The 19,617-nt window shown below is 37.2% G+C and overlaps 1 protein-coding gene across 1 annotated transcript in view; it reads right to left on the bottom strand.

Annotated features, from left to right (window-relative positions):
- The window catches only part of ABCA12 (ATP binding cassette subfamily A member 12), a 130,880-nt gene that overhangs the window by 61,734 nt on the left and 49,529 nt on the right, over positions 1-19,617 (bottom strand). The window contains exons 19-25 of the mRNA XM_063302960.1: positions 12,579-12,758; positions 10,671-10,983; positions 8,221-8,335; positions 5,828-6,157; positions 4,400-4,469; positions 4,109-4,243; positions 2,778-2,933 (exon numbers count right to left, since the gene is read on the bottom strand). Coding sequence (XP_063159030.1) covers positions 2,778-2,933; positions 4,109-4,243; positions 4,400-4,469; positions 5,828-6,157; positions 8,221-8,335; positions 10,671-10,983; positions 12,579-12,758 — 1,299 coding nt within the window. The remainder of the gene's footprint in view (positions 1-2,777; positions 2,934-4,108; positions 4,244-4,399; positions 4,470-5,827; positions 6,158-8,220; positions 8,336-10,670; positions 10,984-12,578; positions 12,759-19,617) is intronic.

Genomic DNA, 19,617 nt, shown 5'->3' with positions numbered 1-19,617 from the left:
CTCTACTTGACTCAATCCAGGGACTCCAGTTGAAATGTCTTGTCAGACTTCACAGAGATTTTGAAAGTGCAAGAAGCTGTTTATAAGCTGTTCAGGTCTCTCAATACCTAACTGAATTGAACTGAAATATTTTATGTTGATTTAGTACAATGAAAGCTTTCCTGAGTTAAGTTAAATTACTGCGTCCAAGTGAGAGCCATGCCTCTACTGACAAGCTTACCCCAGGAAAGGCCTCTTTCAACTCTCCTTTCCCTACCTGTTGTCACCCCCCACCCCAAATTTTTATAAAATGTGTGTAGACTGGAGCGGGGAGGAGGAATGCTACTTTTGAACCATGTTTGAAGTTAAAACCATGTCTAGCTTTTGATTCCAGCATTTCTCTGATCAACTCAAGTTGAAAGGATCCGCCGTGCCTTTTTCCTTCCTGCCTGTCTTACTGCCAGCATTTGCTGCACTGTGCAAGAACTGTTCAGGATCTCAAGAGGTTCTGAGCAGGGAAAAATCTGTGCAGCAAACTCAAACAAAAGGAGAGTTATCCCCATAGATCACTGAAACACCTTTTAATTTTCTGTCTTGTCATCCATTCTTCTCCATTTTATCCCTCTTCTTTCTAACAAAGAATATTTCTTCCTAAACCTTTTTTACGCAGCCCTTTCCTAAATTCTGGTGCACAATAGCATTATACACAGTCAACAGGCAGTATGTATTTTAAATAAATTAATATGAATGCAAGGGCAATTCTGGCCTTCATAAGCACCACATTTTATACAAAATTCAAGAGCTGTCTTATTTTTAACTATAGAAGGATATAGTTACCTATAAAAGTTTAAATATAAACAATTGCCTTTCCAAATGTCTGTGAGGATAAGTTCCCCCCAATCAGGGTTCAGATCTAAACTGACCTTCACATTTCCTGATGAGGATTAGCCAATCTGTTGTAAACTAGGAAATGTATAAAAAGAGGCAAGTTTGTATGATAAATACAAACTGTTTTGTAGAATGAGAATTTCAATTTGCCCTTAAAATTTATTTTTGCATCTCATAATGCTTAGATGTAAGTATTTTGAGTTCTGACAAATCTCCATCCTTTTAAAACAAGACTGTAAACCCCATCATCCACAGAAATCATGCATTGTCAAAGAAGGCTGTTCTATGGTAAATTAATCAGCTCTCCCACAGCCTCTTATCAAAGTAATTACTATTATTAGATTGTGATAGGGCATAAAAAGTAATCAAACTGGATTTGGCATGCAGGGTCACCTAATAACTTAAGTCGAATTTCGAAGACCTGCAGACTGAGGAATCCAGCAGCCTATTAATTTTCACTCATCTGTCCCAAGAGAGCCAGTTTGGTGTAGTGGTTAAGGCATCAGGCTAGAAACTGGGAGACTATAAGTTCTAGTCCTGCCTTGGGCACAAAGCCAGCTGGGTGACCTTGGGCCAGTCACACCCTCTTAGCCTTATGAAGTAGGCAATGGCAAACTATTTCCGAAATCTTGGCAAAAAAACTGCAGGGACTAGTCCAGGCAGTCGCTAGGAGTCAAAAAACTGACTCAAAGGCACATACACAGACACACATATCTATTCCAAGTATCAATGGTCCTCTTCTAGAGTTCATCTTAATGCTCTCCCCTCACCATTTTTAGACAGAATATACTATCCCAGTCCCCCCAGAGTAGGATTACCAGATGTCTGGCAAAAGGAGGACATGTTCTCTTCTTTGTCCTCCTGTCCTCCATCTGACAGGCATAGCCTTAAAATCAAATACTGTCCAGCTTTTTGAATGTTTCTGGTTTTTTTTTTTAAAAAATTGGACTGTTGGACTGTAATCGCTCACACTTTTGTGCATTGTGACCTTGTAAATTTTCTCTTCTTTCTTTCCCTCATCCGTCAGCCTAGATTTCTGTTATTTAATTTATTTCTTGATTCCAGCAGTCAGCTTCAATCCAGCTCCTTCAAATCTATGATGTCTGTAGATCACATGACTCGTCATACATTTCTACGGTGGAATTTGAAAAGCAGGTTGTCGATTCTATATTATTGCTAGCATAAGTTCTTGAAAATAAAGATTTGGGGGAAAATATTGTGATTGAAAAACCAGTCTTTCTGATGCTGGAAAAAGTAATTTCATATGCATGTAGGCCTAAGTACATTTTTTGCAGCTTTTTGCTGTAATTTTTGTAGTGGATGCCAAGAAAGTTGAACAGGGTGTCCTTCTTTTCTCCCCATTTTTCCTCCTTTCCAATTGTCTGTGTTCTCCTTTGCCTGTTCAGATATCTGGTAACCATACCCCATAGGCTCTACCTCTGTAAATCAGGAGAGGCTAAGACAATTGCACAGATTCTTCTAAGTGGAAAATTTTATCTTGACCCTTGGCAAAGGCTAATCCAGCCTTCATTAAATAGGTTTTCCAGGCCACCCAGATAAATTTCACAGGTAGTATCTATTCAGAGACAAAGACTTAAAAAGTTACATATTCATTTGCAAAATGTTGACATACAGCTACAAGGCCTTGTAGCCCTAGGACTGAAATAATTATGTAGAATTTTAGGACAAGATTTTTAAAAGTTTAAATACAGTGATTTATTATTATTATTATTATTTAATCCATTCAATGATGTCCTATTCATTATTATTTTACTACTGCTTTTATCTATTAATTTGTGGTTTCTACTGATTTCACTTTAGCTGCACTCTGGTCTAAGACAGTAATAAAATTTTCATTCATCCAATCTGTCAAAAGATATTCTTTACACTTAAAAGCTTAGAAAACATACACATCTTTTCAGGGAAAGTGGGCTGTTTTCTCAAGAAGAAATTGGTGAAAAGATAGCCTTTTAACTTCTCAGTTGACAATGGAAAATAACCATAGCGCTCGGTCCAGTAAGATGGAAGGAGTGGAAAATACCATGGAGCTGCCATGCCATACTTCCCTGTAATGAGAATAGTGACAAAAAATAGGAGAGAGATTTGAAAAGTTCTGTAGTAGCATTTTGATATTATCTCAACAACATCAGGCCCAAGGAAAGTAATAGATGAGTTTTGTGTGATTTCATCATCTCAAAGTATGAGAATACTGTTCTTTTCCCAGAAAATGAACAGCCAGATTATTTCAACTGAACACTTGGCTGCTAAATATTTATGTGAAATTGAAGGCAGGCATTCCTGAATTTATCTGAAATGAAATCTATGAAAATAGAGCAAGAAATAGTGTGATGCAGAATTCATTTGAACATGCCTTTGTGAGATCATGGACACTTCCACATAGCAGTTGTTACAACAGGAAGCACCCTGCCTGCTACGAAGAATTAATTCCTTCTATTTCTGTTAAAAAACCCTCTGCTAACTGGAGGGTGAAGCTGGAAGGATAGCATGATGGCATTTTTGCAAACCAGGTTTCAGTAGACAATCTTGACATGTGGGGAGATAGGTGGGACGGAGAACAACGGCTCATTTTTTTTCAGGGACTCTTGGAAATGACCAGAAGGATTAAAGTCACATTTGCTGATAAAGCTACTTGTTCTCCTTTCCCAAAGAGTTTCAGCAGCCTCTGAGCAAGGAAGAGCAAAATCTGTTGAAGGACAGCCCAGCCCAGCCCAGCCCAGCCCAGCCCAGCCCAGCCCAGCCCAGAGTCAGCAGAACAAAACAAACCTGGCTCTGGCTTCAGATAAATCAGTGCGGAATGAGAAAAAGACCAACTATCATGAGGACCAGCTATCCAGAGCCAATCTAGGAGTGGCATGCAAAGTACGTTTAGAGGGGCATCATATCTTCAGATTAGAGCACATATTATGTCACCCTTAAAATGCTTCAAAAAGTATCTCTCCATTGTCAACCGTTGTTACTCTGTATGTAAGTACTAACACAATGATACTTACCTTAAACTCCCATTAAAATCTTTCCTTTTTCCAGCATCCAGAATCACCAAATATAGTAATCAGTGTGATACATACATGCCATTTGAAGGAAGACAATGTTATGCAGAAGATGGTTTTAGTGAATTCCCAGAAATAATGACAGCATGGATATTATAGTATAATTTTTACATTTTTAATTGTCAAATGGTATCCATCAAAATCCAGTATTTTTAATATACCACGTTACATACCTGGAAAAACATTTCCGATGTACCAGCCCAGGATGAAATAAATAAAAGAATCTATCAGAATTAGCCAGCACATCCAGCTAAAATTAGTGTTGTCCCCTGACACTGGTGAGTTGTGCATATTATCCCACTGCAGACCTATAAAAAAAGGGAGGAGGGTTACACAGAATAACCACTGCATTAGCAAATGAACATATTTCATTTGGGTTATTAAGAGATTTTTCTTATAAAAATGGATAGATAGATAGATAGATAGATAGATAGATAGATAGATAGATAGATAGATAGATATACCAATGCCCTGTTCTTCATAGCGGGCAATATACTGGCTTGCATAGCTGAATGCAGTTGGAGATAACAGGCTCTGGAAAAAAGCAGGAAGAAAGGTAAGTAGCTGAAATATTTGCAAACATGTGGAACATTACAACGTATTTTAATCAGTCTGAATAACAGAAAACATAGTAATAGAACACAAGGAGAAAAAAATTAATCCTACAGGAAAGGCATTTCCATTTGGCTCTGGTTGTGATGATCTGGTTATTTAAACATGTCTCCAAACTCATTATTAATAGTTATGGATTTTAATTTAGGTCCCATCTTTCCAAAAAGAAGCATGTTCACAACTAACCTTGAGGTAACTGGGTTAGAGGCAGTGACTAATTTTAAGTTGCCTAATTAAGTTTCATAGTCTAGCACAGAATTAACCAGGACTTAATATATCCAAACTCACCACACTATCATTATACCATATGTTTAGAAAATAAATATTTGTTGAAAATCAAATTTTAACTTGATTTAGAACTGATGCATGCAATATTCACCTTCTCTGTAGGTAACAATCACAGACATCAACCTTCTGAAGACATTTATACCAGAGTAAGCAATTTTTGGAAGGAATTTTAATAGTTTATTTAGAACTCTCACAAAATAGCTTGCCTATTCACAAAATTGTTGTCTGGTTGATAATACAGAATTGAAAGGATATCATTCCCACCACTTCTATATGTTGAAGACTCCTCAGTGTGTTCTTCACTATCCAATTTTATCTTTGTCTCTTTTTATGAATATGGATATCTTTCCCAACAAAGCAGTGGGCTAGAGGCCCAGAGACAACCTGGTACATAAAGATGCGACTGGAGCAAGCAATACTGAAAAATCAGGCGTGAGAGGGTTTGGCAGGGATCCAAAATTGTACCCTGGTGTCCATGGGCACTTTGTTAATAATATATTATCAGTACCCTTTTAATTTGATGGCTATGTTTTTTTCTTTTTACTACTCTCAAAACCAGTACTAAAAGGCAAAAAAAAAACCTATTTTGTTTACCTGTGAAATAATTTTTTAAACATTTCCATATTAGATGCTCAGTGAGTAAGGATTACAGTAGTGATGGGGAAGCACCATCACAGAAGATACGTTTTGTGTGGTCAAGGACCCAGATTCAATACTTGGCAAGTCAAATGAACAATTCAGAACTCCTCAACAATTTCCATCTCAAACAGAGAAACAGTGAAGCACTGCATCCAATTAAAATAGGTAATACTAAGTTGGATGGGCCATCTCTTGACATACTACAAAAACAGTTTCATATGTTCATACTGCTATTGCCTATGGTTGCAAAACAAAGCAAAGCAAACCCAACTCTATAGGTAAATTGCTCCCCCCACAAAAGTCCAGTTGTGAATGTCCCTTTTTTCAGAAAATTCATATAAGGACAGATTTACCAGTAGGCTCTTGACGGTGAAGCTCATCTGATTCTCAACAACAAGTAGGACAATGAAGGGGAAAAATGTCAAGATGTAGACTAGGCACCCAACCAAAGCAGCAATGTTCGTATTGTTGAAGAAAACACTGATAAGGTAGCACATGGCTATGATGGAGAAACTGTAGTCCAGAAGGTACAGGAACAAAATCACAACATTTATTTTTGGAAGGACATTCCCAAATTTGAGGACAAAAATAAGAAATGTGAGAGTAAGCAGGAGAAATATGGTACATTCGATGAACCAAGCAAAGAAATGACTGCTGGAATTTACACCCATCATCTTCATATACTATGGAAAAGAAAAAAAATGAAAACTTCTTAATGAGTAAAACACAATCTGTACTTCAGTTGTAAATACAGGGTTATTAAGACAGATTTCATCACCTTCTCTTCTAAAATAGAAAGGGTCAATAGTAGCATGCTTTATTAATTTTCATTTCTACAGTCTTGGAAATGCCAATCTATAGGTCACATGCAAATGGCAACCTTCATGAACTGTGGATCAAATCCTTTTCCAAGCCCAGTTCCTATTTTTCAGTCTCAGACCAAGAGGCAGCCAGAACACCTATTATGTGCTTGTTTTACATGGCCAGAGATCAAATATGCAGATCAATGGATTGTTCCTGGTCTACCATATGCTCTCTCCATAAAGACTGAGTTATCCATTAGTTATCATTCAGCCAATTTGTGTTGGCAAGTCCTCGTCCCTGCACTAAACATTAAATAGTGAGAGGAATGGGAGTCTCTAGCTTGCAATGAACTGTACCCCCCCCCAAATCAGCCAAATAATTAAATAGTAAATAGTTTACCTCCTATCTTGGAAAAAGCAACCCCTGACTCTAGTAGGAGCCAATCCATTGAACAAATCACATAGCTCATTCTGAAATACAGCCAACTTAAATTTCCTAGGGGGCTTTTTGTCTTCTCTATTGCAAACATTCATAACTCAGTCATTAGCTGGTAGATTGTCTTAATGTGAGAAGATTTAATGGACTTCAGTGCTACCAGTGAGGTGAAAAGTACTTTGCTCTGGTTACCTCAAATGTTGCCTTCTTATCTTTAAGTACAGGAATTCTAAGAACCAGCTTTTTTCCTATGCTGTATTTACAGTGCAGAGTACTAAGTGTAACCAAGGTCTCTTACAGGTAATAAAAAAATATGAGAAATCCTGAGAATGAAGCTTAAGATGTGATCGCTCCTTATGCCATCATACTTACACTAGATTATGATGCAGAGTGTCCCTCACTGGGAGGAGGTTAGGTTATTTGTTTTTTAAAAAATCCCTACTGTAGTGGACCCCACATGGGGCTGCCCTTGAAGGCCACTCAGAAGCTACAGCTGGTCCAGAATGCAGTAGCTCAGGGAGTTATGCATGTGAATCAGTTCAACCACATAACACAGCTGCTCTGAGAGCTGCACTGGTTACCAGTTAGCTTTTGGGTGTAATTCCGAATGCTGGTGTCCACTTTAAAGCCCTTCATCTTTTAGGACCTGGGTATCTTTACAACTGCCTGTTCCTAGTAGTTTCTGCCCATCTGTTAAACTCAGGAAGAGAGGGCTTTATGCAGTCCCCTCTCTTACAAAGTGACATCTGCTGGGTCCATGGAGGATGGACTTCTCTGTTGCTTCCCCCAGTCTCTGGAACAAGATTCTCCCAGAGATTAGGTCAGTCCTCATGCTCCTAAGTTTTTGAAAAGATCTATCCATCTCCCTCTCTCTTAGTTTGTTCAGTGTGCCTTTGGAACTTGATATGTTCCTCTCTGCAGCAAAATGTTTGTACATGAATTGTTTGCTAATGGTACCTGGAGTATTTTAGGTGTTATTCTTATGTATTGTTTGACTGTTGTGTTAAGTATACACATTGCTCACACTCTGCTACAACTGGAGCAACTTATAAGCCAAGTAATAAATAAAGCACACACTGCAGATAAGGTATGTGTTAAATGTGTATCCAATACTCAAGAAGCATTCAGAAAGAAAGACTGAGTGTCCTAGAGATCCACTAGCAGCACAATATTCACACGTGTGCCTCTTTGCATTTGCAGAGGACTAATTCTATTAGCCTCCCATTGAAACCCTATGGGCAGCCAACCTAAGCAATAAGGTCTTTAATGTTCTCAGAACGTTATCTATGCCATAGCCGTGCCTCTAATAGCAGTTCACAGTGAATTTGCTTGTACTGTTTGGAGGGAAGATAGGATTTTCATTATCTCTGTGAACAAGTCAAGAGGGAGCTTTGCTGCCCAGAAAGACTATGGCTGGATCTCTTCTGCACTCAGGCAGCCCAATTTTGCAGGACTAATGTGCAAGTAGAGTTGCAGGATTTGGCAAGTATTCTAAACTTCAGCCTACCTCATAAAGCCTCAGGTCTTTTTCTTGAACAAGCTTTTTCACAAAAGCTGCAATGAAAAGTGTCCAAGCAGCCATTAATGTAAATGGAAGCGAGTAGGTCACACTAGTCAGAAACCTGTAAAAGGCAAAGTAATTATTTAGGTAAATGCAAAGTAGTTTCCCTTAGTGAATTATAATTAAGATTATTTTCAAAATAAAAGCCTCTGAACAGTAAAAATATGTTTTCTCTCACACACAGCCTATAATTAAAAAGTAGTCGATCATTTTAAGAACAGAAAGATATTTTGCTGTAAAATAGAAAACTACATCAAATTTAATGGTCATATGCAACTTCAGCCTTCTTTGACTAATATCCCATGTCTTCCCTCAGCCTGTAGTCACACTGGTACAGGGATATGAACCTTTGCTCTGCAAAGCATTGCACAATGCTATTTATACAACCATTGGCATCTTGCATCACTCCTGATCACTGATGTGGTTTTTTACTTCCCCCCTAAAAATCAAATAAAGGAACAAATCAATCCAAATCAAAAATCCCCAACAACTTTTAATAAGCCATGCAATGTTTAAATTAAAGACATAGAAACAATGTCTGGGAGGAGCTGAATTGTCAAAACACATCTGAGCTCCTGCTAAGAACTATGTGTGAGTAGGCAACAAGATTTTTCACAATTATTCTGAAGTAAATCCTACTGAACTCTGAGAATGTCTCATTAAACTGTTATTTTACGTTAAGTGTGAAAATTCTTGCAGAAGTTTGTTTATATCTCTGTATTAAGATCAGCGCCTAGAACTGAGTTTGAAACTTCAGCTTCATAATAAAGCAAATTCAAGAGTCTCAGTATTTTGCAACTAACATAATGAGTGATGGAATTAATGCAAACAAAATAAATCAAATGGAATGGAATGGAAGTGGTAAAAAGACAAGAATTTCTTTGTTGGGAGAAGTTATAGAGGCACTATGGTCTGTGGGAGAAGTATTTAATAAAAATAATATTTTCCCACTGGTAGGCTAAGTACAGATAAATGTGTTTTGCAGATGATATAGGCTTTTGTGTGAACATATGAAATTCTTAGAAATAGCTGATGTAAGATGGTCATCCACAAAAGCCAAAGTTTGGAATCTGTTGTCCTGTATTTCAATACTCTCCCTAAAATTCAATATCTAATTGTGTGTTCAAAATATCAACATATTAATGCCCACATAACACTTTACACCTTTTCCTTTCATTAAAGATCCCAGACCAGTGCACAGTGAAGCCATCAGACTACAATGGTGTAATACAGTAACATATAGTGAAGTCAGTCAATAAAAACATTGAAGCCATGTCATATCAATGATTATTACATATAGCTGGCAGTGAGGGACTCATGGAAATGACCAGGCAATAGAACTCTCATTTTTGGCTCAATGCCTTCACATCTGTAACCTTCCTGATCATAATGGGGAGATCGTTCCATATACTGGGTTTTGCAACAACAAATGTTCTCCTATATGTAAGCAAAGTATCCTATGCAGAACATAATGACCAGATAGATCTTATATGAAAGACAAGTGAGGTGGCATATGATAACACTCTTCAAATACCTGAAGGAGTCCCTCACAAAAGGATGCTATAGCCTGCTCTCTGCCATCCCAAACTGCAAGACATGGAATACTGGATTTAAGTTAGAAGGCAGACTCCTCTTAAATGTTAGGAAAAAAATCATTAAAGTAAAGATTAGTTTGACAGTAGAGCCAATTATTAAGGGAGGTGATGAGTTGTACTCAATCAAGCAGAAGCTTGATGGCCATCTGTCAAGAATTCATGCAACCAAACAGGGGGTTACATTCATTGATCTAACTTTATAAACACAGCTGTGACTCAAAATAATTTATCACAATCAATGTTAATAGAAAACATAACCCAAATTTTATCCCAACTATCATTTATACTTGTTTAACATGCAACACATAGCTGAGAAATAAAAAAAAATTGATCTTACTGTTAAAATCAAGAAATAAAACTATCTAATTTATAGGGTTCAACTCAAATAAGTCAACAATTGGAAGAATTTTGGAGTGGAGGAATATATTTTCCGAGATTTTTTTTTGTATTTTGTTGTTGCAATGTATTACATAATAAAGCAAATCATGAAAGAATGGGATGATTGAATAGAGGCTCAATGCATTAAATTTTTTTATTCTCCATGATTTGGATTATGCTAAGGTTTGTTATTATATCCAAGCCAACTGCTATTTGAATGAACTTTCTCACATATGATTGCACATCATAGTTTGGAAATCTCACTCACTCATAATTTGCAAGTTCAGTTGTAAAAGAGTTTTGATTAAAAAACAAACCAACATGTATTCTGTTAGTGGAGCCTCACTAATTAATGAAGCTTTAGCTTTTTTTTTTCTCGTCCCACTAAGATATTAAATACTCTGCCAACCATCACAGACTTACATGTCTTTATTATAACAAGGGTACGGTGTAGCCTGAACTTGTACAGCTATTTCTTCTGCACTTTTCCCAGTCTGTAGTTCAATTATTGCTCTATCAATGCTGTCCTGGATGTAGACAAATGCTCGACTGTAGATTTGGCTTTGTGAAGCTGAATTATGTGGTCCCACTGTCCAAATTTTTTCCCGTATTCTTTTTGTTGTTTGGGAAATCTTGCTGCTCATTCGGATGGTATAATTGACTAGTGGTGGAAGGGAAAGTCCACTAGGTGTTATACGTTTTCTTTTCCCATTTGAAGGTAACTTGAAAATAACACCTTTAAAAAAAGGGGAGAAACATTTGCAATTCCCAAATATACCTAGCACATGATAAAGATGCATGTTTATATCTGAGCCCAACAGAGGCTTCTTGATGATCCACCATTTTAATTTCTTTTTAAATTCATTGCACGTTTGTTACTTCAAATTTGTTCAGCAGCAATCAAAGACAGAAAATCCAACAAGTTGGCAATTTGACTCCAACTAAGTTGCCCAAGGTATCAACAAACACAATGGGTTTTGAACACATTACAACTGTTAATTGGTAAGATACTTATAATCTGTCTCATATGTAACCTACATCTGCCTAACCGATCTTCTACTCCCCCCCCACTTCATCTCAATTCAAATCCTACATCAATCTAACCACTCTATTCATCTGATGAAGTGATCTGAAGTTCACAAGAGCTTATACCATTCAATAAAACTGATTGGTTGGAAGACGTGCTACCAGAATCTTTCTGATTTTTGGCTACCATAGACTTAATATGGCTCTCCTCCTACAATAGCACTTCTATCAAGAATGTCCCAGATGTATTAGTGGAAGTCCCTCCAACACACAAGGACAAACTGCATGATCCTTTAAATATTGTGGAATCAAATTTGCTATTAAATAAGCAAAATCAGATGTCAGATATTAGAAGATTTAGCAGATTTATATAGACAACCATCTCACAAAATGTGACTCTTAAAATTTTGTCCCAAATCCATTATATATTTGTGATGAAGATCTTTAAAAATAGGTAACATTCCAACAAAAAAACATAATTTTGGCCACAGAAAATTGATACCAAATAGTTTGGAATTTTGCTCTATTGGCAAAATGAATTCAACCTCCAGCAGTAAGCCAATAAAAAGGTTTTTTTTAAACTAAATATTTTATTCTGTTTCTTAGGTTAATACTGAAGCCCCATGATTCAAGAGAAAATTATTCAACATACATTATTTTGTAATGTTCTTGTCACAATGTAGTACTCACATTCCATTTCTGCTTATCTAGTAAATGGGGTTAATGTATATGATTCTATGTGGAGATGCAGGAAAGAACCATTTTGGTCTATGGCAACAAAGTAGACGTGGAGTGTGGTAGCACATTCAAGACTAAGCAACTTTATTAGCACATAAGCTTTGCTGAGTAATAGTTTACTTCATTAATTTGGTCAGCTCTTTTGAGTTTCCCTTGAGAAACAAATGTAGGGAGAATAATAAAATAAAAATGAATAATGTCAGAGTTAAGTTGGTGTAATTTTCACCTGACTTCTGTAATTCAGATACTACAGAGGTTTCATTCAACCCAAATTCTATGCCTGTTCTCATGAAACACAAGTGTTTCCAGAGGGCCACAGTGAGGTGTACGTAGTCTGCTGGCTTTTGCACATACTGTATATGTGTTCCAGGATAGTTTATTTGTTGCTTTGACTCACTGAAAATGAAAAACATGTCATTGTGCATCAGATTTGATTGGATGAGTACTTTTAAATTGTAAGCATGGCAGATTAGATTTAACTCAAGTAATATGTATGATCTTGATATTTCTTTAAATATGATTTAGTTCCAGTGGGAAAAAAATCTGAGTTCATATGATGTTACTTACTTGCCAAAAGTTCATTTTTCAAAAACAGATCTTTTGCCATCAACTCCATTTTCTCCACAGTTCTGCCTGGGTGAATGCGATCAAGCAGGATACATGAAGAGGCATTTACTAATAGTCTTGCTAAAATGTTAAGTTGATGTATGATGTCAGTGCTATTCTGTAGTTCCAAACGTATATCATCTGAAATAAAAGAATTTAAGCAAGAAAACTTTAATCTCTAAATTATAATGTCTCACCCACGTTAAAAATTCACAAAAAGTCCCCAGATTTTCAGGAATTAGTTTAATAAATTGAGTTCTGAAACTCCTAAAGCTTTAAACACTCTGCTCTTTGTCAATAGACTTGTTCTCATAAGATGATGATAATAATAATAATAATAATAATAATAATAATAATAATAATGAAATAATTCAGCTGCTGCAACTGTGATCTGTTTCAGATTGTAGACAAGGGACTTTTCAGTAAATGTTCCTCATTTCCTTATTATTCATATGAAATATTTTCTTCACACAGAAAACTGTATCTTAGCATTCTATCCATGCAACTTTCTACATATAGGTATACACATACATGAGTATATGCCTAAGGTAAAGGTAAAGGTTTCCCTTGACGTAAAGTCCAGTCGTGTCCGACTCTAGGGGGCGGTGCTCATCTCCGTTTCAAAGCCTTGGAGCCGGCGTTGTCCCTAGGGACACTTCCGGGTCATGTGGCCAGCATGACTCACGGAACGCCATTACCTTCCCGCCGAAGCGGTACCAATTAATCTACTCACATTTGCATGTTTTCGAACTGCTTGGTGTGCAGGAGCTGGGACGAGCAACGGGAGCTCACCCCGCCGCGCGGTTTCGAACCGCCGACCTTCCGATCGACAGCTCAGCGGTTTAACCCGCAGCGCCACCGCGTCCCTACGAGTATATGCCTACATATACACAAATACTCATATAGCAGATTTTGTCTTAAGCAGCACTCTTCAGAGATGCTTCACCAATGGCTAGGTTTGCCTCAGAAATCTCAGAGTTTCTCAGAATCTTAACACATTTCTTAAGAGGAAAATAAAGAGTTGCAGGACCAGCTTTTGTGAGAGTTTTGCCACAATTTCTGATTATCCTCTAAAATGAGATGTAGTTTGTAGTTCATTTTTAATTTATATATATAAATTTGCAGTTAAACCCTTCCCAGAATTCTCTGCAACACAATGATTCCTGAGAATTTAAGTATTCCTAGCAGAAACAATCTGGAACAATTTTCTGGAAGGTAGAACTACTGAAACTAATCAAAGCCTCTTTTTAGGAAACATATCTTCACACACAGGTACAGTAACTGTGCTTTATTATAAAGGACAGTCCTTTATTTCAGAAAGCTGTCCTTTAGATTTATTTATTTTTCAGAAACTCACTTATGTCCTTTATTTTGGTTATTTAACTTTTACCACACAAATAATAACACTTAATGCAGTCTTTCACATTTGTATGAAAAATATGGAAAGTATCTTTTTAAAATAAATTTACATATATAGTACTATTTGATTTTAGATATTTTTATTAGAATATGTGTTTTCATGTTTTGCTCTTGAATGTTCCTTTGTAAAGCAAAGTTATAAACATAAACAATTTTTTTTATCTGTATAAACCTCTCAGATTTGTCCCTTTTTCAGGTTTATCCTTTGTTTTTTTCAAGATAATATGGTCATTGTAGACATAGGCCTTCTTAAAGAGCAGCCATCACCATCTAAATACTATGTGCCACAGAGAACAGTGGTGAAAAACTACCTTGCAGAGGATTCAAAGGGATGGCAATTTATTGTAAGCTTCTCCAGAGGAAGCCAGCCAGGTTCTCTTTGTGAGGACTGGGTTACATAATATTAGGGGCAATTGAAGGAATCATTTTCCTTACAGATGAATGCCAAATGTCCACTTATGTGAAAATAGTAACTGAAAATCAGGGGCTAAAAGCACCCTTTGCTTCTAGTTGTCTCTGTTTTCAGTCAGGAACAAGTCTGACCTATTCTGTAATTGAAGTTTAGTCATGGTGCACTATAGAAGAAAATTGGAGTTCTGTTGTAATAGGGCCTATTACAAAATACAATGAAAACTAAGAATGGCTCATAAAGTTTATGGCTATCATTGTCTATATACTAACGTTCCAAGTAGGGAAAATAGACAAGAAGCTTGGACTTGTACTACATGTCTAATTTACTAGGTATAATGGAAAGTAGGTGGGTTGGGTCACATGACTGGCATACATAAAGGATATCGTTTGTTCAAAAGGAATAGAACAACAGAATGGGAGAAAAAGTTGCAGTATATGTTAAAAGAATCCATTCCTGCTCAGCCATTGGAGTGCATGGGGTCGGTAAGAGTGGAAGGACTTTAAAGAAATATGCAGCTATAGAAGATTTTAATTACCTTGAAGCTTAGGTAAAGGTAAAGGTTTCCCTTGACGTAAAGTCCAGTCGAGTCCGACTCTAGGGGGCGGTGCTCATCTCCGTTTCAAAGCCTTGGAGCCGGCGTTGTCCATAGGACACTTCCGGGTCATGTGGCCGGCATGACTCACGGAATGCCGTTACCTTCCCGCCGAAGCGGTACCAATTAATCTACTCACATTTGCATGTTTTCGAACTGCTTGGTGTGCAGAAGCTGGGACGAGCAACGGGAGCTCACCCCGCCGCGCGGTTTCGAACCGCCGACCTTCCGATCGACAGCTCAGCGGTTTAACCCGCAGTGCCACCGCGTCCCTCACCTTGAAGCTTATTGGGAGACAAATTCTGCCCATGTTCCTTCCAAGAAATTTTCACTTGCACTATTGACAACTTTCCTCTTTAGAGGGCAGAGAAGGCCCCAAACAATCAGCTATTCTTGACTTTATATTAACCAAGAGGGAAGACTGAGTTAGAGAGGTGAAGTAGCAAGTACATTGGGAGAAAGTGATAGTATAGTTTCAAAATTAAAGGAAAAGAAAGGAATTGGTATATTAGCTGTTCAGCAAAGATGGCAAAATAAAGAATTACATAATTTCTGTTTACTATTTTGTCTATTTTCTTCAACCAGAGAATATATATTCCATAGAATTGTGAACAGCACAATGAAAGGACTGAAGCTTGAGACTGATAGAAACAGGGTCAGGAATATCTGTTTATATGTCTCCAGGGCCAACTAAATTGCATCTTAGAGATTTGCTGATGGTCAGGTTGAAATCTCCGTTATTATCTTTGAGAAATCGTAGAGAACTGGTTCCTTGCCAGATGATTGGAAGCCAAATCATATCTTCATAAAGGAGAAAAAATAATTTAAAAATGATCCGGGGACCTACAGACCAGTCAGTCTGACATTAAAATTTGAGAACATTCTAGAGCAGATCATTAAGAGACTGATCATTCTGTAAGCACCTTGAAAACAATGCAGAAATTATCAGAAATCAGAGATTATTATCAGCCAGCACTGATTTATTGAGAACCAGTCTTGCCAGACTAATATTTATCTATTTTTTTTTTATCAGATGACTTCCTTAATAGAGTATGGGTATGCTGTAGACATAATATATTATGATTTCAGCAGAATATTTGAAAACCACTACATGACATTCTTATTTAGTGTGGGCTGGATGACATTAGAATTAAGTAGATACATGGCATTAAAAAAGAGAGAGTGAGCCAGTCTGATGCAGTAGTTAAGGCACTAGGCTAGAAAACAGGAGACAGAGAGTTCTAATCCTGCATGAGGCACAAAGCCAGCTGGGTGACCATGGGCAGTCTCTCTCTCTCTGTGCTAGGAAGAAGGCAGTAAGAAACCACTTCCGAAAATCTTGCCAAGGAAACTGTAGGGATTAATCCAGGCAGATTTTTTTTTCATGTCAGAAGCACCTACCAAGGCACTTCTGGTAGTTCTTGAAGTCCAGGCAGATGCCAGGAAACAACACTGACTCAAAGGTAACATTAAATTTTAAAATAAAATAAAATAAAATAAAATAAAATAATATAATATAATATAATATAATATAATATAATATAATATAATATAATATAATATAATATTGATTAAAATGCTTATTCATAATTCCTCATCAAACTGGAGATGAATTCTTGATCAAACCCAAATTGCACAGAGTTCCACAAGGTAGAGTCGTGGGTCCTCTACTCTTCAACATCCTGAGTAGGATGAGGAACATTTTGGAATAAGCATTCTCTCCATCTCCTTATTGGATAGACAATACTCTAGAACACAGAAATATTTTTTTAAAAAAATATTGGTTAGAAAAAGTGACTGAAATTACAAAAAAAAATGTAATGGGGATAAATGTAGTGTTCCTTACTCAGTAAACAGAACTCAAATGCTTATCGTTAACATTTGGAGTATTTGGTTTGGCAATAGTGAAAAACATATTGGAATAGAAATAAAATCTCCTTTAAGTCCATTGCCTGCTAGTGACTTCATGGACATGTCTGTGTTGCTTTCTTGGTAGATTAGATGGAAATGGTTTGCCTTCTTCTGGAATGTTTTATCAACTTCAGCCTTGGCATTCCATAGAAGTCCCCAATCCAGGTATTCACCCAGCTTAGTTTCTGACCCCAGGGAAGACTGGCCAGGTACTGCTACCTACTGAAATCTTGGAATAGTAGCATAGGTGTCTGAGGGGCATGTGACAATATATGCATTTTGAGATCATGATGCACATTTCATCATTTTGGAGTTACCATTACTAGCTGCAGACATCTATGAATAGAATCTGATTGCAAACTGAATATGGGTCAGATCAGCAATATTATGTAGCTTTAAAAAAGGGCAAATGCTAATTTAGGATACATCAACAGAGCACTGGATTAATCATTCCACTTCATTCAATGTTGGTCAGTATTCAATATTATGTCCAGTTCTGGAGACCATTCTTTAAGAATTCAAACTGGAACAGGTTCATAGAAAAGCAATGAGGATGATTGGGGGACCAGAAACTTAACAAAAAATTGAAATAACTGCAGTTGTTTAGTGCAGAGACTATAATTGCAGTTGTTTAGCCTTGAGACTAAACAACAGTCTCAACAGGTGGCAGTGGGGTTGAGGTATGATGGCACTTCTCAAAGATATCACTTGGAAGCAAACAAAACCTATTCTCTGTCTCTCCAAATACAGGACACAGAACAAGAGCTTTAAAATACAGGAAGGAAGATTTCTGATTAAATTCTTAAAACAACATTCCTAGATTCCCAGTTTGACAGTGGAATTGGAAAAGTGTAGGCTCTCCTTCACCAGAGAGTGCACAACCATCTATCAGAGATGTTTTAATTTCAGTTTCTGCACTTAGCAGAGGATTGGGTTCAGTGACATACAGTAAATTACCCCATCCAACTCTTGAATTTTGTGCCATGGATATTAATAACCACAGAGCACTGCAATGTCAGGGATTTGGGGGAAGTGCACCACAGCAAAGGAACATTTAGTTTCCTTCCTCAGAAAAGGAGTAACTCCAAGAATCTGTTTCTTTGTTTTCTGGGCAAAAGAACACAGTTCCAACCGCAATCATTCTGTGACTATGGTGATTGTTAGAGATAAGCTCCCGAAGCTTCTTATCTTACTGATCACTAGGAACTTTAGCAGTAGAAATATTATAGCAAGCAAATATTTCCCCCTTTGTTCCTTTTTTTTAACTTACTCTGCTTTCTCCTAATTGGAAGATTCTCCCCCCCTTCACCATATTGACATAAAACAAGTACTTTCCCATTTCTCTCCATGGCCAAAAGCTCAGATATGGAAGCTTATAGCACGGAACTTCCTTGATTAATCATACCTATAATTCTGAACCTTAAGCATCTATCTCTATCTACTGATAAGTGCTTGGTTCTATCTACTCCCGAGCATGATGAAGGGGAGCATTCTCACAGAAGCGATAGAAGTAGTTGACCAGAGAATCTCTATGATATCACCTCTGTCCAAACAAGAACCTCAGCAAAGGGAGGTTAGTCTGCATATGCACTGCTATGCAAAAAGTCGTCACTTTTTTCTGGCATGGAGAAACTGGTTTCCATCCTATCTTTTCCCTATTTCCTTCTTTTGGTCTCCTTTTTATTTTTATTTTTGTATGGTACTTAGCTAATGTAGAAAAAAAATCTACAACTTTATAACTGTTACTATTACTACTACAACTGCAATAATTTCAACTACAAATATGTTTCCAGCTTGATTTCTATTCTCTTGTTATAAGGATGAGAATAAATTAGGAAACTCAGCCTTAGATATACAAATTCATAGAACAATTATACTCCAGAGAAGGAAACCGGTGATGTAAGGATTAATGTAGGTCTTTTTCTCTGATAATTTGTCTCACTGAGATTTTTTTTTCCTGCCATTCAATCATGTCCGATTCTCAGCAACTGCCTGGACTAGTCCCTGCAGTTTTCTTGGCAAGATTTTCAGAAGTGGTTTGCCAGTGCCTCCTTCCTAGGGGTGAGGGAGAGTGACTGGCCCAGGGTCACCCAGCTGGCTTTGTGCCCAAGACGGAACTAGAACTCACAGTCTTCCAGTTCCTAGTTTGATGCCTTAACCAATACACTACGTTCTCTCATTGAGGAAAATGTACACTCAATGCAAAAATCATTTATAAGAAATATATAGTTATTTTCAGCCCTTCAAGTAACTTGTTACATTACTATGGCAGAACAGCATACTCCAGTGGCTAAAAAAGGTTAAGGCACTACATAGCAGATGCTTCATTCAGTGAATAGAATTTTCAGGCATTTCTGGATGAAACAGACTCTGAGCATTAAGGGGGAAAAAAAGAGGCAATGCAGAATAGGAGGCAGGCCAGTGGATCCCTAAAGAGCAAAGAGGATGAAACTGCCACAGAAGAAGAAAAACAGAAGAGTCATGGTAGTTAGTAACTTGCTAATGGAGAATTGAAAGAAACATAAGCCAAATGGAACTTCAATTTTTCAGGAACAAGGGTGTGACAGGAAAAACTTCAAAGATTTATCAAGCCCATCAACAATTATTCCTTTCTGCTAATAGATGTAGAGGCAAATGATACTACAAAGAACATTTACAACCATATC

This window comes from Candoia aspera, chromosome 1 (genome assembly GCF_035149785.1).
Source record: "Candoia aspera isolate rCanAsp1 chromosome 1, rCanAsp1.hap2, whole genome shotgun sequence".
NCBI classification, from domain to species: Eukaryota; Metazoa; Chordata; class Lepidosauria; order Squamata; family Boidae; genus Candoia; species Candoia aspera.
The sequence above is the reverse complement of the archived record's forward strand: the minus strand, read 5'-3'. Positions and strand labels throughout refer to the sequence as shown.